The following is a 27,825-nucleotide window of genomic DNA, read 5'->3' on the forward strand; positions in this document are numbered from 1 at the left end:
AATCCCCAACACCACAAAACAAAAACCTAATGCAAGTACCACTTCTTACAAGAAGCCTTTCTTTGCTGCCTTTATTTGCTCTCTTGTTATCTGGCATGCTTATTTGGTCATGTGGTTGGCTTTCTATAAGACTAGGAAGAGCAGAGACTATGCCTTGCTCATCGTTGTGCATAGCACAATGTTGAATTAAAATGAACCAGACTATTAACTAAGTCTGAATTATACAACATTTTAAAAAAATGCTTTCAAAAATGTTCAAGTTCATAAACTCCCACCAAGTCTTTAAGTTACTTTACCAGACAGCTGAAACTAATATTATAAAACAGTGTTTCTGATATTCGTAAAAAGGTTTTATTTTTCATCCTATTTACATTTCATTCTCCAGAGACATTGATAGGTCAACACTGCAGTGATACTAACACATTCTAACTGGCATGGAATAGAACTTAAAGCCTGTAACCATCAGGCTCATGGCTGAGGCAATAGTGGGTTTCAATGACCACTATTGTCATGGAAAAAGAAAAATGCACAGATTTCTGTCAGTTAGGAGAAAACCATAGCCCTGAGTGCTGAGGTAACTGTTGTGCTGAGAGTAGACAAAATGATAGAAGGTTACTGACATACTGTGGAAAGATGTATGCCTGGGTTTCTTTAATGTATACAAGCCATCTATTACAAAAAGCAGAAGTCTTTGCATATCTGTGAAATGAGGAAGTGGAAGCTCTGAAATCTGGTTAAGAGCAGAAGGTAGACTCTCAAAGAACATGCCATACTTTTGCCTGTGTATCTGAGCTCAAAGCAGTCAGTACCACAGGGTTATCACACTGGTCCAGGCCTTAAAACTTGTTCCAGATTCAAAACCCACATTCAGTGCCTAGAAACCACCCTATGATAGTAACCTCTGGACTAGAAAGCAAAACATTTTTGAAGTCATAAAAAAGAAAATACATTTTCACAATTGGAATTACTTCAAATATCAAGAATGATCAAAGATTTTGAAATGTAATTCAAGTTAAAAATAATAACAATCTAAAAATTTCTTTAGACTGAAGTCAGAATCAGGACTTGTAGTTCATTACCAGCCACCTTAAATAAGAGGAGCTAGGAACTGCACTACATAGGACCCTGGAGCACACCACTTAGCATAGTTACCTCCAGCAGGTGAAGAGTCATCATCATTGGCTGTTTGGACATATTTTAAAGAGGGTAATTTTCAGAGAAATGTGTCTAAAATAATGAACTGAGCTATGAGAAGAGATAATGCTTAGCTTTTAAATAAAAAAAATTAGTGATAAATCATGTTAGAATTACGAGATATGAATCAAGGACTAAGTAATGAATAAACAAGCAAGATTTCAATACCTTTTTATTTCTGAGGTAGGCTTTCTTGGCTGAGACACGTCCCCGTCTTGCTTCCAGCTGGCGTGCTTTCTGCTGTAGTTTCTGCAGCTCTTCCCTCTGTGCATGCACAGAGGCTGCCATTTCTTCCTTCTCTAGCATGGCCTCCATGCTTTCATAAGTGTCATAGTAAACTACTTCATCTCTCTTTTCTGTGACAGAACAACAAGGGGTCACAGTAAAGCACATGGGTCGTGAGGCCTGACAGAACAGAATTTGGTGCCACCTACTAGCTCTGTGACTTCAAAGCTAATACTTCTTGTGCTTCTCTGTAAAACGGTGATTAAATGGAAATGCACCTCATAGACTGAATGTATGCAAAATGTGCAGTGTCTGGCACACAATGAGTGCTCCGTAAATCTACACTTCCCTCCCAGCTCAACTCCTGCAAAACTGTGAATTTTTGAAAATACAGGTTTTGACTGAATTATCCCTACAAAATCAGTATTTCACAAAGATAACCAAAGCCAACATAGAGTAGAACTGTTCAGTCTACCGAACAACTTGTTTGACTTCAGAGACTCCTTTAAAACATTTCTTTTATGCCTGGATGTTTTAAAAAGTCTTAGCAAAGAAACATAGCTGGCATCCACATACATTTTCTTCACATATTGAGTCTTCTGTGGACTTACTGTGTGTGCACCATACCTGATATAAGTCTTTTGATACTTTCCAGTTGTGCTGTCAACAGTAACTCTTCACACTTTAAGATTTCAAACTGTACTTCATACAACTGAAGCTGCAGATCATAATAATCAGCTTCTAACTGATCCAATCGAGCTATGGCTTCTGTACCACCCTGCAAACTTTGCATCTGTGATGAAAATAAAAACACTTTAGTTAGTGGAGACAATAAAACAAATAAAGGCATAACTAGAAATCAGTACTAACAGGATAAATTCACAGCACATTCACTCTAAGAAAGAAACTTATATGTAAGAAATTCAGAGTTTTGTGTGAGATGTGGTGGTGCAAGCCTTTAGTCCCAGCTCCTTGGGAAGCTGAGGCAGGCGGATAGCTTGAACCAGGAGTTCCAGGCCAGCATGGGCAACATCCTCAAAGAGGATAGGGGCTGTGGTGTAACTCAATGGTAGAATGTATGCCTAGCATATGAGAGGCCCTATATTTATAGCCAGTGCTATAAATGGAGGAGGGGTCCCCCTGACTGAACAATCCAGACTTTAAAAAAATATGAATATATGAAACTACTGATAATCAAGTTACAGCATATGGTTTTAGAAGGCAAACATGGTAAAAATAAGTTTAAAAGTTTCTATCACAGCTCATTACCTTATTTAGGGTGATATACTGTTTGAAATAAATGTTAATAGTATCCCTTCTTAATCTTGAAAGTAGATGCTAATTTATGCAGTTAGCCTTTTCATATAAAATATATGAAAAAGGCTAGACCATGCGTAGATATTTACAACAGAGTGGTAAAAGTTGACTGATCCACATATCTGGGACTTTGCTTTGTCCTATGGTCACAGCCTGGCTTCTGAGACCTATAGGCTGGAGAGTAAAGTGAGAGCACATGAGTGGAACAACATCAAATAACTGCTTTAGATACTTTAGATTAAAAAATTATTGTTATGTATGGATAATGATCGGTATTGTTTTTAAGTAAATGCAGTCAGGGTAATAGATTCAACCTAAAATAGGATTCAGAAATTTCTGAGCATGGCTCATGGTGGATATTCTTATATGAGCTTTGTTTGTTTGGCTGGTTTTTTGGCCCAAGAGAGGGGAATTATTTATTTATTTATTTATTTATTCATTCATTCATTCATTCATTCATTCATTCATTCATTCTAAATCAGGCTGGTTTTTTTGCCCAAGAGAGGGGATTGATTGATTGATTGATTGACTTTAAATCGGGCACCGGAAGGAAACCACTAAGGGGAAAGCATTCTTCAGATACTGGTTCCTGACCCTATTATCTCCACAAATTCCTATTTGGCTATATGGAGAAGGCAGTTACAAGACAAAGCTGAAAAGGATGGCTTTTTAGGAGTCTGTGAGATATAAAATATACCACATTTCTGATTGTGAGACAGTAAGCATTTTTTCAAGAATATTTCTTTTAGAACCAGAGCAACAAGCTTTGGCAGCTTAAGGTTCATTCTTAAAAGTCCCAAGAGGCCTCTGGTATAGGCATCAGTATGCCCTGAAGGTTTTGGCAGCATTGGTAAAGAGGCCCTGGTTTCAAATGACAGGGAATAACTACCAAAAGCAGAGTGAGAAGAATAGAAAGGAATATTAGAGAAATGTCTACAAATTTGCGTGAGGTATCACCTGGAGCCCCAGAATACCAGGGAAATACCTCTATCACAGCATAAGCTAGCAAGGACAGTGAAATTTGTTGCTGATAAATGATCTCGTCTGTCTGGAAAAGTTGTTACAAACATGTTAGCACATAATGAGAGCATGTTGAAGATTCCAGCTTTTGTTTTACATTGTAGATATCCACACAGACATACCCAATGACTAGACTTTTTTTTTTTTTTTTTTGAAGGGGGTGGGTATTGAGTATTAAACTCAGTGTTGCTCTACCAGTGAGCTTCAACATCTCAACCTTAAAAAAAAAAATTTTTTTTTGGGGGGGGGGGGGAGGACAGGGTCTCGCTAAGTTGCCCAGGCTGACCACAAACTTGTGATCCTCCTGCCTCAGCCTCCAAAGTCACTAGGACGATAGACATGCTCTACTATACCTAGTTTCACAAGAATTTTTAAGTGAAAAGCAATAGTTAAGTTATGGCCTAAATGTACAGTAGTATATATTTAAAATAATCAGTTAATTTAAATCCATTACTTAATAAATTTTATAAATACTTTAGATAACATTATCTAAACTATTAAGTCAGTGAATGATCCTACTTGAATAGGAAATATTTTATAAGTGACAAAAATAAATAACAAACCCAAAGTGGTTTTAATTATAGTGGCTAGGCAAGAAATGTTGACAATATGAAACCCTGTCATTTTTCTTCTAAATTATAAAATAGGAACCTAGGCTCAGTTTATGCCTTAAGACTCGGAGACTCACTTTAAATAACACATCCCTTCATACTATTTTGGGGCTCCTGTCAGGATGTAGATTCCTCTATTACTCCACCCCATACTCTATTAACACAGCAGGCAAACAGGTAAACTACCCACGTTTTAAAATAAATTTTAGTAGATGGACCCAATACCTTTATTTTACTTGTTTTTACGTGGTGCTGAGAATTGAACCCAATGCCTCATACGTGGTAGATAAGTGCTCTACCACTGAGCCACAGCCCTAGCACCAAAGCTATATAAACTTAAATATACAACAGCTTCTACCAATAATAGCTGCACAAATAGGAATGATACAAATTGACAGAATTATCTCAAATTCCACATATGAGAAATCTTGGGAAAATGAAAGTGTCTGTAATTACATTGATGTCAAACCTAATGTTACAAACTATTTGTAGGAAAACAGGATCAGAATTGGTGTAAAGCTAGTTAAAGTCTTTATGTATTGTATTTGATATAACTGTATACTTCATTACTGGAATAACTATCTTAAAGTTATTTGTTCTAATATTACTTTTCTAAAAATTCTATAACATATATGGCCTCTGGAATTTCAGATAATGGTTTATGTTCCTAGAACATACAAGGTTATGTTTTGAGAACAAAGACAAAAACACTGAGGACAGGGCCTAAGACATTAAAAATTTTCTATTTACATTCTTTTTGTACCTAATGCCAAAATACAATTTAGGTGGAAGAAATGTTATTTAAGTAATATAAATTAAAGTATTTAGAGTGGAACCTAGATTTGTGTGCTTCAAGTCTGAAATTTCTAGTGTGTAGATATGGAATAAATTACTGATAAATAAGTTAAAAATAAACAAGTCTCCTGCCTGGGTAAGGACCTCAGTTTCCTCACCTCTGCTCAGGCTGCATCCACTTTATCAGAACTTAATAAGGCATATGAAAACACCACACCATTTTTCAATGGAATCCTTTGCCATTGAACCCTTAACTATCTGTTATAGCAAATAACAGATACTTTTGAAGCAGGGGAATTACATCTTTCTCTTCTTTATATTTTCCTTCACAAAATATTTAGTACTATTCCAAAATTAAAGTAATATTAGCTTGTATTTATTGAGTTCTTACTCTGTGTCAGGCACTATGCTAAAGTCTTTATATATATTAACCCATGTAATCATAACAGAGAAGGTATATATTTATGTACATTTAATAGAGAGGTTAAGGAATGCACTCAAAAGTTACATAAAGAGTAAGCTTGCAGAATTAGGACCTACAGAGTTGTTTTGCTCAATATGTAGCCACTGGCCTCATGTGAGGTTGTTTAAAATTCTGTTCATAAACCTCATATCAAGAGTTCATTTTGCCAAATATGACTGAAAACTGCCCTACTGGAAGTGCAGTATAGAATATTTCCTTCATTGCAGGGCATTCTGTAGCACTGCCTAAATCTAAGGTTATGCCTATAATAAGCATTTAATATTTCACAAAATAAAATTGAAATGGGGACTATAAATTGAATTAATCATAATTTAGCTATATGCTTTTAAGAAGAAAGAGAAGATTATGAAATACAGGAGTTCGCTTCAGAATTGGTATACTATAATCCACTCCATGTGTTAATTGTTCACAGAAATGATCTCAAGGACTTGCAAAAGGAGAAGCAGTGGTTAAAAATCATCTGCCAATGAAACAAAGTACAGTGGTACATTTTTAAAGCTTTTTAACTGGAACAGTGGAATCCCTTTTCTGTTTTTCTTTATTAATCTTTTTTGTTAACCAAGATTGAGAAATCTACCAGCTAAGTGAGATAAACTGCTTTCTATGATTGTTTCCTGATTGTTTTCTTAATTTTAGCACCTTCTATTCCAAATTAATGAGAAATGAATACCTAATTTCAACATTAATATTCATCTTAACACTTCGAATGTATACATTACTCCTATCATGCAATTTTATGTATTTTAATTTGGTCTGCTAATTTAAATAAAAAAAGCATACTCTATGTGACGTAACCTGGATTAATAATACAAATCTGAAAGTAAAGATGTTACATAGTTAAATTATACTATTATTTTTTAATATGAATGGAGAGGGATTATACAGCTCAAAGACTAGAATAAAGTAGCTACAGCTAATTAAACTCAACCTAGATTCTTTCAAAAGTTTGCACTCAAAAGGCACTAATATTTTCAGTAGATTTGATAGGGCAAATCTGAACATCAAGATCAACCAGGGGCTGGGGTGTGGATCAGTGGTAGGTGCTTTACCAGCACACATGAGGCCTCAGATCCAATGCCTTATGTTAGGCAAATGCTCTACCACTGAGCCACAACCCCAGCCCTAACATTCAAATTATTAAAGGGACAGGAATCCATAAACTTTAAAAAAAAAAAAAAAAGAGTAAGACTGACTGTTTTAAGATTCTGAAACAAAGGGAGACACAATTGAAAGGAAGTACTTACTTTGTTTTTCAGTTCTGGGTATTGAACCCAGGGATCTGAGCATGCCAGGCAAGTGTTCTACCACTGAGATACATCCCTAACCTTTTCTAATTTGAGAAAGCCCTTATTAAATTGTCAAGACTGACCCTGAACTTGTGATTCTCTTACTTCAGCCTCTGGAGTACCTGAGGTTACAGCATTGTGCAATTGGGCCAGGTTGTACTTACTCTTAACTCTATTAAAATAATTTAAAGTCAAATAGATTGTTGTTTGTCTATGCTATTTTTAATATTTCAGTATTTAGAAAATTTATTTCAGGTTCAGCATTAGACTCATAGTAAATATTCTTAAATATAATTTATAATTTTATAGTTTCCATTTTGTCACATCAGGAAGGGTTTTTTTGTTGTGGTTTTTAAAACAACCTAATGGGACAAAACACTGACTCTTTTTTTTTTTTTTGGTGCGGGAATGTGTGAGGGGTGTGTAACAAAAAATATTTCTTTTTAGATTAACAGGCATGAGACCTCATAGGTTACCTCATATACTATTTTGCAAATAAGAGCAAATAATCATAAGTCTTTAAAATGTCATTACAGACCATCTTGATATAACTCCTAAGCTAAAAACTTTTAAAGAATAACATAATTTGCATAAAGCTGTATTAATAAAAGTAGACATAACAATTTGCTCTTCTCTAGGAACATCCTTAAAATGTACAACTCCCATGAATACCTATTAAAGGTTTTAAAACTAATATGAAGAATCCATACAATGGGGGCAAATAATTTGCATATCATATACTGGATAACTGGCTTATAGCTAGAATACATAAAGAATTCTCCCAAATCAATAATAAAAAGATCAACAAAAAATTTTTTAAAAAATTGGCTAAGAGAAATTTCTCCAAAGAAGGTATACAAATGGCCAATAAACAATAAAAAAGCCTCAGGGAAATGTGAATCAAAACCAGAATTTTATAGGGCTCGGGATGTGGCTCAAGTGGTAGCGCGCTCGCCTGGCATCCGTGAGGCACTGGGTTTGATCCTCAGCACCACATAAAAATAAATAAGTGAAGGTATTATGTCCAACTACAACTAAAAAATAAATATTCAAAATAAACGACAGTAAAATATTGGTGAAGACGTACACATACATGCAGCAAAAAGTCTAAACCTTGTACACTGCAAATGGGGGTATAAAATGTGATAGCCATTTTGGAAAACAGTCTGGCAATTCCTCAGAGGTTAAACAGCAATTCTATTCCATACCATGAGAAATGAAAACACATTCCACATAAAACTAATACATGAATATTTATAGTATTATTCTTAACTGCTTGGAAAGTAGAAACAATCTAAATTTTCTCATCTGATAAACTGATAAAATGTAGTATAATCATACAATGAAATATCTTCACAATAAAACAAAAGTAGGTAGAAATGCATGTTGTTTTAACGGATGAAACATGAAAACATTATACTCAGTGGTGAGAGGAAAAACTATATCCACCTAGGGAGCACATTCAATGGTTTTTTAGCATATCAACAGAATCCATTCACCACAACATTTACAAAAACAAACATGCATTTCACTATTGTGCTATACACCCAGCCCTAGTGAAGTTATTATAAAAACCATTTTGGCTACAAAGTACAATAAATGTAATGATACATGAAATATTTCTATACCTTGAGGTATAATTGCTCTTTTAAAATAACATAATTCCAAACTGTCACTCATCCTAGCTCATTCCTCTTCAACCAATAAAAACATACATTTCTTGCCATATTTACTAGCCTACAAGGTGACTACAGTGCAATCTGTATCTGACCTTCATCAACCTGCTTAACTATGTCCCAATCAATAGCTCCAAATGCACTGCAACCCTAAGTTGTTTTAAAAGCAACAATTTCAAATTACCAAACACTAAGCGTAATTTAACTCTTCCCAATTCCATGTTGCCTTCAACTCCATCCTCTTCATTACTGCATAAAGAGCCTAAATTCCTAGTATTTGTGCACATTTCTGAGATATGGGTTTCTCTTTCCCTTCATTATGGTACTGGGGACAGAACTCAAGCACCTGTATATGCTAGATAAGACTCTGCCACTGAGCCACATCCGTATCCCCACCTTTTTTAAATTTATATATATTTTTTTGTAGTTAGATGCACTACCTTTATTTTATTTATTTATTTTAATGTGGTACTGAGGATGGAACCCAGGGACTACTTGCACATGCTAGGCGAGCACTCTACTGCTGCGCCACAACCCCAGCCCCAGATCCCCAACCCTTTCTTAATACTTAATTTTGAGAGAGAGTCTAAGTTGCTGAGACTGGCTTTGAACTTGCTCCTGCCTTAGCCTCCATTGTAGCTGGATATACCACACCTGGCAAATACTTGGGTATCTACTATCAACAATGAAACAATCTGAAGAACAGTTTCCCATGAGGAAATGGTGTAAGAACGACCCCAAAATGGACTTCCTACAAATAAGCCAGAGTAACAGTTCATTTAAAAACAAACCAAAAAAAAACTAATCTGATCATGTTATTACTTGATTAATAATACCTTACAATGATTCCAATTTGTTTTGAGGGTAAACTGTGAAGTCCTTGACAGGACCTAGATGGTCAGCCCCAAAGTTGGCTTACTTTTCCACCCTCATCTCTTCCCTCTTCCCCCTATACATCACCAGCCTGCCTCTTCTAACCTTCCTAGGTACACTTAGAATAGGTAGTTGTCCCCACCTATGACTATCTGGTCAAAGCCAGGCAATGATCTACCTCATATCTAGTGAATCTCATAGCTCATATTCATATTATAATTACTTTATTTCACCATACTCTAAGACTCAAACCACAGTGACTGCATCTTATTCATGCTTTTAAAGAAAATTAATAGCTTTTTTTTTTTAAAGAGAGAGAGAGAGAAAGTTTTCAACATTTATTTTTCGTTTTCAGTGGACACAACATCTTTATTTTATTTTATGTAGTGCTGAGGATCGAACCCAGGGCCCCGTGCATTCCAGGCAAGCACATTACTGCTTGAGCCACATCCCCAGCAAAGAAAATTAATAGCTTTTTGAAAAAAGTGTATGTGTAAGACTCCTTTGGCGCAAGAATTACAATCAAGAATCAATAAATGGAATGGACTAAAACTAAAAAGTTTCTTCTCAGCAAAAGAAACAATCTGTGAGGTGAATAGAGCCTGCATCTTAGGAGCAAATTTTTACCCTTCACACAGATAGAGCAGTAATCTCTAGGGTATATAAAAGACTCAAAAAGTTACACAACACACACACATAAAGTTACACAACAACAAAAACAAATAACCCAATCAATAAATGGGCCAAGGACTTGAACAGACACTTCTCAGATGATAATATACAATTAATCAACAAATATATAAAAAATATTCATCATCGCTAGCAATTAGAGAAATGCAAATCAAAACCACTCTAAGATTTCATTTCACCCCAGTCAGAATGACAGTTATTATGAAGACAAATAACAATAAGTGTTGGTGAGGATGTGGGGAAAAGGTACACTCATACACTGTTGGTGGGACTGCAAAATGGTGCAGCCAATATAAAAAGCAGTATGGAGATTTCTTGGAAAATTGGGAATGGAACCACCACTTGACCCAGCTATCTCTCTCCTCGGTCTATACCCAAGAACTTAAAAATAGCATACTACAGAGACACAGCCACATCAATGTTTATAGCAGCACAATTCACAACAGTTAAACTGTGGAACCAACACAAATGCCCTTCAGTGGATGAATGGATTTTTTTTTTAAATGTGGCATAAATACACAATGGAATATTACTCAGCAATAAAAGAGAATAAAATCATGGCATCTGCAGGTAAATGGATGGAGTTAAAGAATATAATGCTAAGTGAAGTAAGCCAATCCCAAAAAAGCAAATGCCGAATATTTTCTTTGATATAAGGAGGCTGATTCATAGTAGGTAGGATAGGGAAAGGAGGATGGGAGGAGAAACAGACTTTCTCTAGATAGGGCAGAAGGGTTGGAGATGAAGGGAGGGGGCATAGAATTAGAAATGATGGTGGAACATGATATTCATTATTATCCAAAGTACATGTATGAAGACACGAATTGATGTGAATATACTTTGTATACAACCAGAGATATGAAAAAATGTGTTCTTTATGTGTAATAAAAATTGTAATGCAGTCTGCTGTCATATTAAAAAAAAAAATGAAAACACTTTCAGCCCATAGAGCCCACACAGTTAACTATAAAGTCAAATACCAGATGCTGGAAATCTTCTCACTTTCTACTAAAACAGATCATTGGTCATTTAAAAATACAATATTAAAATCTCTGACAGGGGCTGGGGATGTGGCTCAAGTGGTAGCGCGCTCGCCTGGCATGCGTGAGGCCTGGGTTCGATCCTCAGCACCACATACAAACAAAGATGTTGTGCCCGCCGATAACTAAAAAATAAATATTGAAATTCTCTCTGTCTCTACCTCTCTCTATCTCTCTCTCTCTTTAAAAAAAAAAAAAAAATCTCTGAGAATCTTTCCAAAGTATGTGTACAAAGCTGTTAAATCTAGAGTGCACATTGAGGACACTTGTTCTTCATAAAGAAATAAGGACCGAGGGGCTGGGGTTGTAATTCAGCGGAAGAGCACTTGCCTAGTATATGTGAGGCACTGGGTTCGATTCCCATCACCACATATAAGTAAACTGATTAAATAAAGTTCCATTAAACAACATGTGTATGGGTGTATTAATTTCTTCACCCCCATCACCTACTGAAACTCTTGGGAAAAACACTTCATAAATATTTACTGAATGAAGTGAGCAGGGCATTGAGTTTGGTAGAATTCCAAAAGGCAAAAAAAATTTGCCAAAAGGCAAAGGAAAGAGGAGAACTAAAGATAATCCTGAAGTTTAGGCCCCTAGGTACCTTGAAGAACTATAGGTCCTTTACAGAAAGGACAGATCTGAGGAAGATCCACTATGGGGAAATGAAGGATTTGGGTTTTAGAAATAGTCTGTGTTTACTATGTTGGAAAAGAAATGTGATTGGGCTGGGGCTGTAGCTCAGTGGTAGAGCGCCCTCCTCACACGTGAGGCACTTGGTTCGATCCTCAGCACCATGTAAAAATAAATAAAGATATGGTGTCCAACTACAACTTAAAAAAAAAAGAAAGAAAGAAATATGATTTTTCAAGATATGACTTAAAGATTAATGTATGTTACAACAAACTACCTCAAGGCAGAAAATGGATAAAGAGAAGCAAAGGGGGAAAACCCAAAATTTAATAATTCAAACACTTGTCTTTGAAATATTGAGTTTATCTCTGGGTACAAAAGGTACATTCTGAACAGCTGTAGCTGAAAAATGAAGTCTTACTATATTCCATCTAGATCAAAAGGTGATCTAGTCTTCAGTCACTACTAATACCCACACACTTTTACTTTTCCTTATGTCCAAAAGTATTGCCCCAACATTTGCTTCTTCTAATACTTACAAAACTACACACACGCAAATATGTGTGTGTATTTTTTTTAAAGTGCCCTTTCAGTAAAAGCAATATTTTCTGGGCCAGTTTAATCATAATAAAACGCAGTATTTTGAAAGAATGGCATAAAAGGTAAATTGAAATAGCGAACATCTAACTTTCAATACTTCAAAGAATTACTTGGCACTGTATTGGGCACCATGAGGAATACAAAAAGAAAGACCAAGAAAACAATGAAAAAAGTGATTAATAATTTTTTAAAAACCATCTTAGATATGTTTTGAGAACAAAAGGATCACTCAGTTACTCTTTTCTAGGGTTTTAATACTATAACTTTATAATCTTTCATAGGAACAAAATATCTCTATCATCTTTTAAAGTACTATCTACCTCATTCCATGAAGAGGTCTTTTAATGAAGTACGGTAAGGAAAACTGAACCTCTATTATCCCTGTTTGTTCCATCTGAAATAAAACTGGTAGTTCCAAAAGGTGATGACATGAAAATCATATGGTTAATTCTTATACAATGCTACTACCTTTGGATTTTTACTAAAGTTCACTAGGCAGTGAATTATCCTTAAATTCTAGGAAGCTTTAAACTTACATAGTGCAAAAAAAAAAAAGAAAAAGAAAGTTTTGGTGTCATCCCTCTTGTGTTTCGAGGTATAACGCTGTCTACCATCACACAGATGCTGTAAAATATCATTATGTGCCTAATTCTTCTATTAGTAGCAAGTCAAGCATTGGCCCAATCATGAGTGTTTCCCAAGAAAAAATGTGAAATTAACAAGCGGCTATGTAGTCAATAAAAATATCAGTCTTGTACAAAGACAAAAATACCAAATCTTAACTATTTTTTAATTAATAGTTAAAAATAGTTAACTATTTTTTTTAAGTTAATTTCTGATGGGTTTTGTTACCTCTTCTTTTAGTGCATGTTTCCTCTGTTCCAAACAGATCTCTTTAGCTCTCATCATCTGCAAAGTCTCTTTAGAAACTGCATACTGGAGTTTTTCCATACGTTCAGCAGCTGCTGCCCAGGATGCTTTACCAAATTTCTTCTGATCTGCTCGCATTCGATCATACACAGCTATTAAAATACAATCATTTTTTAAAATGACACTAAGAAATAGAACTTGACATTACAGAATTAGAAAATCTTTGGTTTCACTGACCACATAAATCTTATCTCCATAAGTTACCTACCAACATCTCTAAAATATGATGACAATATTGTACAGTCTCTCTAATGTCTTCAGTTTCAAAAATAATGTTCTGCAGATGAAACTGTGTCTAAGTAGTTTAATTTTTTTTTCAAATACTTTCATGTCTAGTGTTAGTAACTTTCAAAACTTTATCAAAACTTTATTCTGTTAAGGTTTTGACCATCTGTCCTAACTATGCTAGATGAAGGAAAAACCATGACTATTTAAGATTATAAACATTCAAATCCACATTCCTAGTTCTATCATTCTTTTCCCTCCAAAAATATCATAACACCCTGAGGTGGGAGAGAAATAAGTTCTAGATAACATGGTGCTCATGCAGAGGAGATAAAAACAATACAATTGATTTTCAGAGAAGACACAGCCCTGACCCATCCATCAAAAAGGAAGAACTTTTTAGTTTGTCAGTGCAGACCTAGTTCAAAATATAATCCTGGTGGCTAGGTGAAGCTGCACATGCCTATATTCCCAACAACTTAGGAGGCTAAGAGGAAGAATCCAAATTTCAGGCCAGCCTCAGCAACTTAGAATGTGGGGACATCGCTCAACGGTAAAATTCCCCTGGTTTTAATCTCCAGTACAAAAAAAGGACAGACAGACAGACAGACACACACACACACACACACACAATCTTAGTAGTCAAAAGGCTAACATCTTCCAGTTAAAAAGTATACCACTGATAAGTAGTACTGTAGTGGCTCATTCTTACATGATTGATCCAAACACACTTTAATTAGCATAAAACAAACTAAATTATCTTTTCTTGTTCAAGCTCAAAGGCTTTTGGGCATGATAAAGTATTTAGAATTTAGATAATAAGAAATCTGAAATGACTCTGTTGAAGCATGTGGAATCCTAGGATAATGCCCATAGGAAAAAACATCTGAAACTGGAGAAGTTACGAATAAGAGCAATAATCTATAAATTGTTTACACAGGTCCTGGGGTTGTGGCTCAATGGTAGAGTGCTTGTCTAGCACGTGTAAGCACTGGGTTCGATCCTCAGCAACACATTAAAACAAATTAAAATTTTGCAGGGTACAGTGGCACACGCCTATAATCCCAGCAGCTTGGGAGGCTGAGACAGGAGGACTGGGAGTTTACAGCCAACCACAGCAAAAAGCAAGGCACTAAGCAACTCAGTGAGACCCTGTCTCTAAATACAATACAAAAAAATAGGGCTGGGAATGTGATTAAGTGCCCCTGAGGAAGGAAGAGAGGAAGAAAGGAAATAAAGGTGTTGTATTCATCTACAACTGAAAATATTTATAAATTGTCTATATAGAATCAAACTAACAAACTATGAATTACATGAGGATTTAATGACAGAATCATTGCACTTATAAGCTGTATACAGAACTGATGGACACAAAAAGTCACACAGAACTGAACAGGATCACAAAAGTAAGGGTTTTTTGTTGTTGTTGTTTTGTTTTTTGTGTGTGTGTTTTTAATTTTTCTGTAATGGGTAGAGATTTTTTTCAACTAGAAGTGTGTTGTGTATCTAGACATTATCCTTAATATCGTGTTTTCCTTTTTAAAAAACTTTTTCATTAAAAAATTATAATACAGCTTCATGGTCATGTGTAACTTTAACTTTGTTAAGAAACCATAAAATTATTTTCTAAAGTGACTGTAGAATTTTGCATTCCTAACAGAAATGAAGAGTTCCAATTACTCTATATCCTCATCATCACTTAGTATGTTAGTATTTTTAATTTTAATCACTGTAATACACATTAGTGGTATCTATCTCATTGTGGTTTTAATATGTATTTTGTGGTGACTAATGACATTGCACATTTCCCCCGCCCTGCGCTTGTTTGCTACCCTTATCTTCTGGTGAAGTTTCTGTTCAAGTTCTCTTCCCAACTTTTCACTGGATTATTTTCTCATTTTTGAGAGTTCTTTATGTAGCCTAAATACAAGTTATTTTATCAGATGTATGCAAATATTTACTCCCAATTACACTCTTAATTGTTTCATTCTATTTAAAGTGTCTGGCAGTATAAACATTTTAAACTTTTGATGAGATATATTTTACCAAGTTGCTCATTTACAGTCTGTGCTCTTTTTGCTTTTAGTTTTTTACAGTTTATATCTGTGGTATTACTAAGAACTCTTTGCCTAATCCCAAGTTATAGATTTAGGTAATTCAAGGAAATAGATTTTTCTTTTGGAATTACATTCTACATTTGAATCTATGATCCATTTGAATTTAAAGGAAGGTTTATATCAAAGTTCAGTTTTCTGTATGTAGATGGTCAACTGTTGCAATATCATGTGTTGTGTCTCACTATTGATTTGCTTTATCAAAGATTAAATGGCCATATTAGTATGTCTATTTCTTTACTACTATTCTCTTATCACTGATAGGAAAGGTAAGTGTACACACATATGCCTGCCTACAAAGTAAACGCCTTAATTTGCTATGGTCTTTAACTGCTAGGATGAATGATCCTATGTTTTTCTGTATAATTACTCCCAATGTAAAATACTTAACACTCATCCTCAAAAATGCCTAAAAACAATAATTTTACTGGGACTTACCTTTTTGAGCTTTTGCTGTTATTTCAAAATATTTGACTGTAAGATCTTGAATAGATAGTACAGCCATATGAGCTTTCCGCTGCCAGTCGGCATCTTCTTTTTGTAGACTCTCAATTCTTCGGGGTCCCAGATAATCATTTTCCATAGAAATCTTTAGAAAGAAAGAGAAAAAATAAGAGGCTTCTTTCCTTTTTGTTTTTTTTTAACTCACTCTTCTTCAAACATTTACTAAATGCTTATGTGTCAGCCATTAAGCTAGGTGCTAATAAACCAATACTTCTTTCACACTGCTCTAGAAGAGATGCTATTAATTTAAAAAAGAAGTGAATAACAATGTAACAGACTATTTGACATAGAAATCTATTTTCCATGCCTCTCCTCTACACTCTTCCATCTCTTCCCCTCAATATATAAATAAAGGATATAAACCAAAATGTTAAAAATCTGATTATTTGGGGGTGTTGCAATAATGAACAATTTATTCTGTCCTTTACAGTAACTACAAATTCAGGTTAAAAATTATCTGTGTGGAGCTGGGGATGTGGCTCAAATGATAACGTGCTCGCCTGGCATATGCGAGGCACTAGGTTCAATCCTCAGCACCACAAAATAAATAAAGATATTGTGTCCACCTAAAACTAAAAATAAATAAATATTTTTGAACAATCATCTGTGCACCGCTTCTGTAACTTAGCAATATCCTCTCTCAAAACAAAAAAGGTAGTTTAGTGATAGAACACAGGAGGGAGGGAGGGAGGAAAAAATAGAACAGAAGGAAAAAAAGAAAATGGAAGGTAGGAAAGAAAAAGAAAGGCAAGATAAAAGAGGAATAGAAAGGGAAATAATTATTTGTGCAATAAAATATTTGTTTAATTTACTGCCATTAAATAAATAAAATACATAAAATGCAAATTTTAAGACTGATAATATATAAAAATTAGCCCATGTGCATACTGATAAGGCCCATGACTGAGGCTTAAGGAATTCTTACATTCTGAAGTTGGGTAAAGAAGGACCTACAGACACCAAGTCAGACATAAGGAAATTCCAGAAGCAGTAAGATTCAGAGGAGGAAAGACTCTCATTGTCACACTCCACTTAGTAGAAGAAAAGGATGAAGACTGGTATCCATGGACATAATATCATGAAGATCACTGTACTTAGCAACATGGTTCTGACCTAAAAGGTAAACTCCCTTTGCTTTTTAACTTCCATCACATCTTTAGAACTCAGTTCATTTATTGGTTTGTGAAAATACCCTGACTTTCCATAATAAGCTAGTTGGTGCAATACCTATACCTTTCCTTCACAACAATTACTACTACACTCATACTTTACCATTATTTTGTGAACTTCCAAATACTAACACAATATATTGTATTTCATAAATGACAGAAAAAAATAGAAAAAATTCCCTTCCATGCAGTTTTGTATCAAGAGAAATGCAGACACACATATATAAATAATATTCTGAGAAATCTTATTACGTGAAGGAATAGAGAAAAAGAGAGACTTGGGGAAAGCTATGGGCTTATCTATGGGACTTTTGCTTTCTATTTTGAGTAGCCACATCTTTTTTTCTTTCTTTCTTTTGGTACCAGGATTGAACTCAGGGGCACTCAACCACTGAGCCACATCCCCAGACTTATTTTCTATTTTATTTAGAAATAGGGTCTCACTGAGTTGCTTAGCGCCTCGCCATTGCTGAGGCTGGCTTTGAACTTGCGATCCTCCTGCCTCAGCCTCCCCAGTCACTGGGATTATAGGTGGGCACCACCAAGCACATCTTGAGTAGCCACATCTTAATGGGAGATTATGGGCAAGGTGAGGTAACATAAGAAACAAGTATCCAGTGGAGGGCAAATCTAAAGCTGTAAGAGATGGGGCTAATTAAAATAGGGAAATTCCTTAAAAAAAAAAAAAAAATAGGGAAATTCTTAAGCAGAAATAACCAGAGATGTTTGCACTGAAAAATTGTTTGAAATAAAGGCCAGATTTGGATCCTACACATCTAATATGAAAGTTATGCTTAATATGGTTATAAAACACAATTTTATGCAATAGTGTTTATGAAGGTTTTTTGGGTATTTTTTCCTGGCAGCACTAGAGATTGAACTCAGAATCTTGCACGTTAGGCAAGTACTCTACCACTGAGATACACTCTCAGCTCCTGTAAAGGTTTTTTTAAAAAAGTTTTTAATAACAGGAAATGATGCTTATAATAGTAGGTGAGGACAGATCAAAATCATAGACATAAATCCAATTATCTAAAAGAGTTGCAGAAAAAAAAGACAAAATAAAAATAATGTATTATTACTGTTATCTTGTTGTGGTAAATTTTTTTTCCTCCTGCTAAAAACCGCAAACTCACTTTCCCAAATTTTTTTCTTCACTGAATATATACATCTTTCATAGTCATAAGGAAAAAAAAATGACTTGATCTCTTCTTGGGTTCACAAACCATACCAAGTACACAAGGTGAAATCACATCATCCCAGAAGTTTCCTGTTTCTGTTCAAGCAAACAGCTAGAACCATGTTTTCAGATATGGGGCCCACCAAGAAGCAAGACTATGAGTTACCTCCTTTTTTCCAATCTACAGGGAGGGAGGAGAAGTGGAGATATTATCAGAATCTAAATGTCTCCACTAATAGCTAGAAAAGAGAACTATGAATCTATGTGAGTTCCATATCTGGGACTATTAAAAAAAATGCCAAATAAAGAAATTTAGGCCAGGAACAGCACCTTTAGTTTCTTGATAGTCAATTCCCTACTTATCTGGATCTCCTCCCCCACTTTTAAAATTCTCAGTGAAGATTACTATACCTCCAACTTCAGGAGCCTAACATAATATGCACTGCATATCGTTGGATTTTTCTTCTCCTTTTTAGACTTTCTAATGGCTCTTCCTGGAAATTATTTCAACTATAGAATTTGAATAGAGAGACTAGTGTACTAGGTGCTTCAAGGAGCACAAGTATATGATTGAGATGCACATTCTCCTCCTACTAAACACACAATCTCATTGGCGAGGTGCTGCAAAGATCTGTGATGTAGACGTCAGTTTTGAAATTAGGAGACACAGCTGTTACTTATTAACTGAGAGCTCTGAAAAATTACTTATCAACTCAATTGTCCACTCAAAATGATGGCATATTACACATCTGCTCAGTGCCAATATTGCACTGTAGACAGCAAGACATTTGACTTAATGAAAGACATGGACAATTTAAAGAATTACAACAGAATATGAAAAAGCATCATGACAAAAATTGCCTAAGATACCAAGAGAACACCAAGGGTAGAGGTTCAGGTGCAAAGTCTGGTCAGAACTAAAGGAACAGAGTAGTGGATTCACAGAGAATAAGCAGAAAAAATTGGGGGAGGAGTAAATATTACAAACAGTGAGTCTCTGGGTAAAAAGAATAAAAGTACTTTAAGACCATGGAGATTTATGCTTAAAAGTCTGTTGAGAGCAAAAGTAAATAAAGTTAACTAAGACAATCAGGGGAGACAAAGACCACTGAGAAGAATCAGAAGGAGAAAATACATTTAGTTATTTAGATCAGGACATACTTCACTGAGTTTCATAACTGCAGATGGCTTTAAAGGAGGATATGATAGGTCTATATGGAGTACAACGGGAGACAGAACCCCCGAAAAAGACAAGCTAGAGGCAACTACCAACCTGAACAAAAGTGTAGAGGCAGGCATGTGGAGGGCATGCTAAGGGAGAGAGAGTAGTCTAGCCTTGTAGGAGCTTAGATGAAGCAGATAAAAGCAATGGGAGGGGAGACTAGAAAAGTAGGTTGTGGACACTATGAGAAGGTTTTTAAATGTCAGGCTGAGCAGTGTATTCTTAATTTGACAAGGAAAAAAAAGCACTGTGGGATTTTAAGCAATAAAGAGTATATTTGGACTTCATTTTAGATTCAAGTTTTCTAGTGGACCTGGCTGCTCATAATAAAATCATTGAGGTGTATTTATCCCTGATTTTAAAATCTCTGTTTAAAAAGTGAGCATTATTTACAAGGGTGGGATACAACTTCAATAATGCTGCAAGTCGAAATTTTAATCTCATAGTTAGGATTTATGAACTTTTATTCACAGTATAAACACAAAAGAAATGGAAATAACATGCATTACAGCTTTTAGACATGATAGTCTTTGACATCTACCTGAAGTTAACTGTGCTTTGTTACCTTCACAGAATAAAAAAATGCTCAGTAGGCTCTTCTTCTAAGCTGCTTCTTAATTTCACTTCCCAAACTCAGTAGTCACAACATCTATCAAGCCTGAAGCATATAAATTCTTGTCTATCATTCCTAAGTCCATCCTTCTGGTTTATAATGCTTAGATTTGGGATCAGCAGATCTCCTTTAGGCTTTTCCAATAAAAGAGTTTGGAAAAGTTTGCTTTAGTCTTAATAATGGAGTATTACTCTGCACTTAAAAATGACAAAATCATGGAATTTGCAGGGAAATGGATGGCATTAGAGCAGATTACGCTAAGTGAAGCTAGTCAATCCCTAAAAAACAAATGCCAAATGTCTTCTTTGATATAATGAGAGCAACTAAGAACTGAGCAGGGAGGAAGAGCAGGAGGAAAGATTAACATTAAACAGAGACATGAGGTGGGAGGGAAAGGGAGAGAAAAGGGAGATTCCATGGAAATAGAAGGAGACCCTCACTGTTATACAAAATTAGATATAAGAGGTTGTGAGGGGAATGGGGAAAAAAAACCAAGGAGAGAAATGAATTACAGTAGATGGGGTAGAGAGAGAAGATGGGAGGGGAGTGGAGGGGGGATAGCAGAGGATAGGAAAGGTAGCAGAATACAATAATTACTAATATGGCATTATGTAAAAATGTGGATGTGTAACCGATGTGATTCTGCAATCTGTATTTGGGGTAAAAATGGGAGTTCATAACCCACTTGAATCTAATGTATGAAATATGATATGCCAAGAGCTTTGTAATGTTTTGAACAACCAATAAAAAAAATAAATAAATAAAAATAAAAAAGTTTTAATAATTCCAACTCGTTCTTTGTTTGCCCAGTCCTAGGAGGGGTAGCTCCTTTTATAATTTCTTCCTGAGGTGCCTTATTTCTTGATTTCTTAATTATTCAAAATTTTAAGATAGAAATCATTTATTTGCATGATTAAATACTGTATCCTTAATCCGCAGGACTTGGGGGGAAGTGTATAATTTGCATTAAAACTTTTTGGGAGAAAAATTTTTTTTCCTTTAAAAAAAAATCTGTGATAATTATTTGACGATAAGTTGTACATTGCTGTTGAATTAATATCTTCATCTTCTCTACACACACACATTCACGGATATTTAGGATAGACATGCTTTCTATGCTTTTTCCCCTATGCTTTTTAACAGACTTTTTGAACTTAGCTGTAATGTTGTCACTAATAGTTAAGATACTTAACAGTTTAATGTACCTAAAGCATTAAGCAAGAATATTCTTGAGTTCTTTTCCTAACTTGGCTAACTTGAAGATGTACAGCGTTGGTCTGCTAGATCATGTGCTAAAAACAATGACAACTCTGTTTTGAATTTCATGGCTAGAAAGAAAACAGTCCCTGTTTTAATATGGAAAAAAAAAATGTGTGTACCTTTAGGTAGCTAGGAGAGTGAAACTAGTTTATAAATACAAATTTTCTGGCATGAAGTTCCTCATCATAAAGTACATCACTTGCTGAGATACTGGGTTTTATATGAAAACTTAAAATTACTTCTGTCTATTGCTGGGATACTGGGGTGGAAGAAACCTAACTAAGATTCTTTGGTGAAGCAAATGTCAAGATTCACTTGTGAATATACTGATATAGTAATACTTAAGATGCAAATTTCCCAGGCCCTAGAGTTGCCTGAAGATGATTCTTCAATAATAAGCAAATACTAAGACTTCTTCATACCCCAGGCAAGAAAGTGAAATGATACATATTTTTCTTTTAAAGTGAGGCAGACTTGGTAGCATATGCCTGTAATCTCAGCTACTTTCGAGGCTGAGGCAGCACTTTAAGTTTGAAGCTAGCCTGAGCAACAGAGCAAGACTTTGTCTCATATTGAAAAAAACAGAGAGAAGAGAGGAGAGAAAAACCAGAGAAGGCTGGTGGTAGAACACTTGGCTACAAAGGCACTTATATAATCTTGCTTTGTAGGTAGGGGGAGTAGAGGATCAGCACATTCAAAATTTACAAAATGTGGGAGACAACTGGCAAAATGAGGTAACTTGCTCCAAGAGAATTTCCTCTTTTCCTGTATATTCTTAGATTCAAAGCATAACAATTCTCATACTGTGTTAAAACAGCAGGCTCTGCAAACATTCAATCCCAACCATATTAGCAACCATCAACAGTGCTAGGTTGGTATGATGATTGAGGGAGTATTAGTTTACTAATTTTTTTTTTTTTTTTTTGAGAGAGAGAGAGCTAGAGAAGAGATAGAGAATTTTTTTTAATATTTATTTTTAGTTTTCGGTGGACATGACATCTTTATTTTATTTGTATGTGGTGCTGAGGATCAAACCCAGCGCCGCGCGCATGCCAGGTGAGCACACTACCCCTTGAGCCACATCCTCAGCCCCTAGTTTACTAAATTCTGACAAACAATGTCAATACCATGTTGTCTGAATAAAAGCACAAACTTTTTATTCAGTTCACCATTCCTGTTTCTATATATGTCTATCTGGAATACTTACTAATCCAATCCAAAGTTTATACTGACATATACCCATTTCCTACTGGGTTCTTATTCATTGTACAGTAGTGAAGACCCAGATAATCTCTCTTTTCCATTTATAATCAACTTGAGATGTAAGTTATATACAACAAAAGGCATCCTTTTAAGTATAGTTTTGATTTGACAAATTTATGGTTCCATTTAACAACAAGAATAATTAAGATTTAGAACACACCAATCATCCCAAAGGATTCTCTTATGCCTACCCATCCTCCCTCAGCAATTTCCCCAGCATCATCCCAGGCAACAACAGTTTAGCTTTCTGTCAGCACATATCAGATGATCATTTCTAGAATTTCATATAAACAGAATCATACAGTTTGTGCTTTTTATGTTTGTCCTTTTACTCAGCATAATGTTATAAAGCAATATTATTTTAGCTTAATTTGTATACAATTAAGCTAATCTGCAGAGCAGTCAATCTGTCCAAGTTTTAGCAGCAGAATTCAACCATGGAACATAACCACAACCAAAATACTAGACATTTTCATCACCTCCAAAGGATTCCTTGTGATGCTTTGCAGTTCATTGCTTCTTGCATTATATACTCTTCACTCTTTAATCTGGATTCTATTACTTAGGGTGCTTTTTCATTGCTTTGCATTGCTAAGAAGTACTCTACTATATGAAAATGACACACTATGTTTACCTATTCACCTGTTGATGGTATTTGGATTATTTCCAGTTTTGGGCTATTATACATGAAACTAGCATAGACATTATGCACAAGACCTTTTTGTGAACAAATATTTTCATTTCTTTGGTTTAAATAGCCAGGAGTCTAAATAGATGGTTTTAGGTAACATTATGTTTTAACTTTTGAAGAAAGACCCAAGATGTTTCCAAAAGTGATTATACCACATTAAACTCTGGCTGGCAATGTATGGAGATTCCAGTCATTCCACATCCCTACCAGCCTGTAGAACTAACAAAATTCATTTTTAGCCACTCTAATGGGTATATAATAGTATCACGTTATAGTTTTAATGTTCATTTCTCTGATGCCTACTGGTACTATGAACATCTTTACATTAATTATTAGCCATATTTTAAGTGTCTTTTAAAAAAATTTAGCCAGGTTTTTAAATGTTATTTTTCTAACTAAGCTGTAAAATTCTTTTTTTCAGATGTTTTAAAGGTACAAGTATTTTCTGTCTATGGCATGCCTTCTCATGTCCTTAACAGTCCAAACAGCAAAAGTATCCAATTAATCAAATTTTAGTTTATGGTTCAATTTTTCTTTCCTATCTTTAAAAAATATTAAAAAACAAAACAACAACAACAACAAAAATTTCCCTTTCCTTCCCAAAGATTATGAAAACTTTCTTCTAAGTCAAATCAATTGACAAGGGTGCCAAGAATACACAATGGGCAAATGACCATTTCCTTTAATAAACTGCATTAGCAAAACTTGGTATCCACATGCAGTTATTAAAATAGGCCTTCTCACCTTATATAAAAATCAACTCAAAATGGATTAAAAACTTAAATGAAAAACTTCAAACTTAAATGAAAAACTGCATAAGAAAACACACAGGAAAAGCTCTATGACAATAATCTAGGAAGTCACTTTTTGGATATGACAACAAGAGCAAAAACAGACTAAAAGGATTACCTCACACAAGAACACTTCTGTACAACAAAGGGAACTACTAAAAGTCTATGGAAATGTTTTATCAAGCCATACATCTGATAAGGGGTTCATATTCTAGATATACAAAGAACTCAATTGCAAGACCCAATTTAAAAATGGGCAAAGGACAAAAGCAGACCAAACATATAAATGGCCTACAGGTATTTGGAAAATATTCACTCTCACAAATCATGAAGGAAATGCAAGTTAAAAACCACAATGAAATATTACCTCACACCTGTTAGAATGGCTATAATTAAAAAGAGAAACACTGGAGAGGAGGTAAAGAAAAGGCAACCTTTGCACTGTGTTGGTGTGTATGTAAATTAGTAGATCCATTATGGAAACCAGTAGGCAAGTTCCTCAGAAAATAAAAATAGATACACGATTTTTGTATGTACCAAATGGATATGAAATCATTATGTTGAGACATCTTCACTCCCAAATTTACTGCAGCATTATCCATAACTGAAGAAATTAAATCAATCAACAGATGGCCATCAACAGATGAATAGATAAAATGTATATACCCAGAATGCTATTGTACCTCTGCAAAAAGAAGGAAATCCTGTCTCTTGTGACACAACAGGGATAATCCTGGAGAACATTACATTAAGGGAAACAAGCCAGACACAAAAAAGATAAATACAGCAAAATCCTACTACATGTAAATTCTACAAAGTTGAACTCATAAAAGCAGTGAACAGGATGGTGGTTATCAGGATTGGTAGGGAAAGGGTAGTAGGTATGGGGTCTTGAGAAGATATTGGTTAAAAGATACACATTTTCAGCTGGGAGTAGTAAATTGAAAAGATCTGTACAACATGGTAACTATAACAGTATACTGTATTCTTGAAAACCGCTAACAGATTTTAAGTGTTCTACCACAAAAAAATAAGTATGTGAGATAATAAATATGTTAAGTGGCTCAATTCAGTCATCCCACAATGCACAAAAATATTATGTTGGTTGGGAGTAGTGGGGCAAGCCTGTAATGCCAGGGGCTTGGGAGGCTGAGACAGGAGAATCAGGAGTTTAAAGCCAGATTCGGCAATGGCAAGGTACTAAGCAACTCAGTGAGACCCTGTCTCTAAAAAAAATATAAAACAAGGATGGGATGTGGCTCAGCAGTTGAGTGCCACTGAGTTCAACTCCCAGTACACGCCCCCCCCCATAAAAATAAAATCAGGTTGTACATAACAAATAAAAATGATATGTATTGGGGCTGGGGTTGTGGCCTAGTGTTGGAGTGCTCACGTAGCATGTGCAAAATCCAGGGTTTGATCCTGGGTAGTTTGTGTCCAACTACAACTAAAAAATAAAGAGTTTTTAAAAAATTGTATGTATTAATTAAACATTTTTTAAATAAAAATAAATTTTAAAAGCCCTGCTGGAATTTTAATCTATGGAGCTGAGTATAAATATAAATGATATCTACCTTGATTTGGATATGATTTCCATGTGACCTCCAAAGGCTTATGTGTTAGAGGCTTGCTTCCTAGGCGGGTAGTACTGGAGGCAGTGGATCGTCAAGAAGTGAGGCCTAGTGTAGTTCTTTGGAACAGTCTGGGTTGGACACTTGGAAGGAATTGTAGAAGTCTTGTCTCTCTGGCTTCCTGATCTCTTCCTTACACAAGCTTACACTACATCCACCATGACGTAATACATCCTAAAGAAGGCCCTCTCCAGAAACTGAACCATGCTATTTGGACACTGAACCTTAAAAATGTGAGCTAAGTAAACCTCTTTTCTTTATAAATAATCAGTCTGCTTCAAGAATTTCATTATAGTAACAAAAATAGACTAATACACTGAAAAATAAACATTTTTTTCCAATTTATTAATATGTTCCATACCTCCTTTTATTTAGGCATCCTAATTTTTCTCTGCAAAGTTTTACGATATTCAATATTTGGGCTTTAATACATTGCTTAAACTTATCCCTAAACAGTTTATGCACAGGGATGCTAATATAAGTGGTACTTTAAAAAATTTGATTTTTAAGTTGCTGATATCTAGATGACAGGAAATGCAACTGAATTTTTAATAATGATTTTATATCTCTAAACTTATTTCTAGGATTTCTAGTTTTTTAAGTTCCTTAGGATTTTTGACATGTGACTTTTTCAAATAAAGAGCTTTATTTCCTGCTTTCCAATTTATGCTTTTAAAAACTGCCTTATTGAACTGGCTAGGACCTCCAGGATAATACAGAATAAAAGTGAGGAAGAGTTGGAGATGGAGTGTGGATCAGTGATAGAGTGCTTGGCTAGCATGTGCAAGGCCCTATGTTTGATTACTAGCACTATCACCATCCAAAAATGGATAAACTAATCAATCTCCCCTTGTTTTCAATATTAAGGCAAAGAATTCAGTCATTCACTATTAGGTATAACTATAGATGTTTTATATATGCCCTCTATCAGGGTGAGAAAGTTCACTCTTCTTCGTTTGTTGAGTTTTATCACAAATGAGTACTGAACTTTGCCAAACACTTGTCTGCATCTGTAGAAAGGATATATAGTGTTTTCCCCCTTCATTTGGATAACTATGATAATATGGTAATTTACAATGGGTTATTTTTTAATGTTAAATCATTCTTGCATTTCTGAGAAAAATCCCTCTTGATCACAGCATATCATCATTTTTATAGATTACTGGACCCTATTTCCTTGTTTTATGTTCAGGATTAAAAACAATGTATTCCGGGCTGGGGCTGGGGCTCAGTGTTAGTGCCCTTTTCTGGCAGGTGCGAGGCACTGGGTTGGATTCTCAAAACTGCATATAAATAAAGGTCTACCAACAACTAAAAAAGAATGTTAAAAAAAACAGTGTATTCATGAAGAGAGATTTATCTGTAGTTTTCTTTTTTCTATGTCTTCATTTGAATTTAGCATGAGGCTAAATGCTGGCCTGATAAAATGAGATGGGGAATATTCTCTCAGCTTTTATTTTCTAAAAGAATTAGTAAACACAATTCTCAATAGCTAAATTATGGAATCAACCCAGGTGCCCATCAATAAATGAATGCATTAAGAAATTGTGACACACACACACACACAGGAATTCTACTCATCCAGTAGAAAGAATGAAATTGCAGCATTTAATTTGTATTTGGGGAAAAAATGGGAATTCATAACCCAATCGAGTCAAATGTACGAAAGATGATATATCATGAGCTCTGTAATGTTTTGAACAATCAATAAAAAAAAAATTGCAGCATTTGCCAGGAAATAGAAGGAAATGAGGAATATCTTGGTAAGTGAAACTAGCCAAACTCAGA

The 27,825-nt window shown here is 35.0% G+C and overlaps 1 protein-coding gene across 2 annotated transcripts in view; it reads right to left on the reverse strand.

Annotated features, from left to right (window-relative positions):
* Positions 1–27,825, reverse strand: part of Jmy (junction mediating and regulatory protein, p53 cofactor) — a 77,678-nt gene that overhangs the window by 16,067 nt on the left and 33,786 nt on the right. For both annotated transcript variants that reach the window (XM_076856063.2, XM_076856062.2), the window contains exons 3-6: positions 16,152–16,302; positions 13,297–13,466; positions 2,047–2,212; positions 1,363–1,550 (exon numbers count right to left, since the gene is read on the reverse strand). In XM_076856063.2, the coding sequence (XP_076712178.2) occupies positions 1,363–1,550; positions 2,047–2,212; positions 13,297–13,466; positions 16,152–16,302 (675 nt within the window). The remainder of the gene's footprint in view (positions 1–1,362; positions 1,551–2,046; positions 2,213–13,296; positions 13,467–16,151; positions 16,303–27,825) is intronic.

The sequence above is a fragment of the Callospermophilus lateralis genome, chromosome 5, assembly GCF_048772815.1.
Source record: "Callospermophilus lateralis isolate mCalLat2 chromosome 5, mCalLat2.hap1, whole genome shotgun sequence".
NCBI lineage: Eukaryota > Metazoa > Chordata > Mammalia > Rodentia > Sciuridae > Callospermophilus > Callospermophilus lateralis.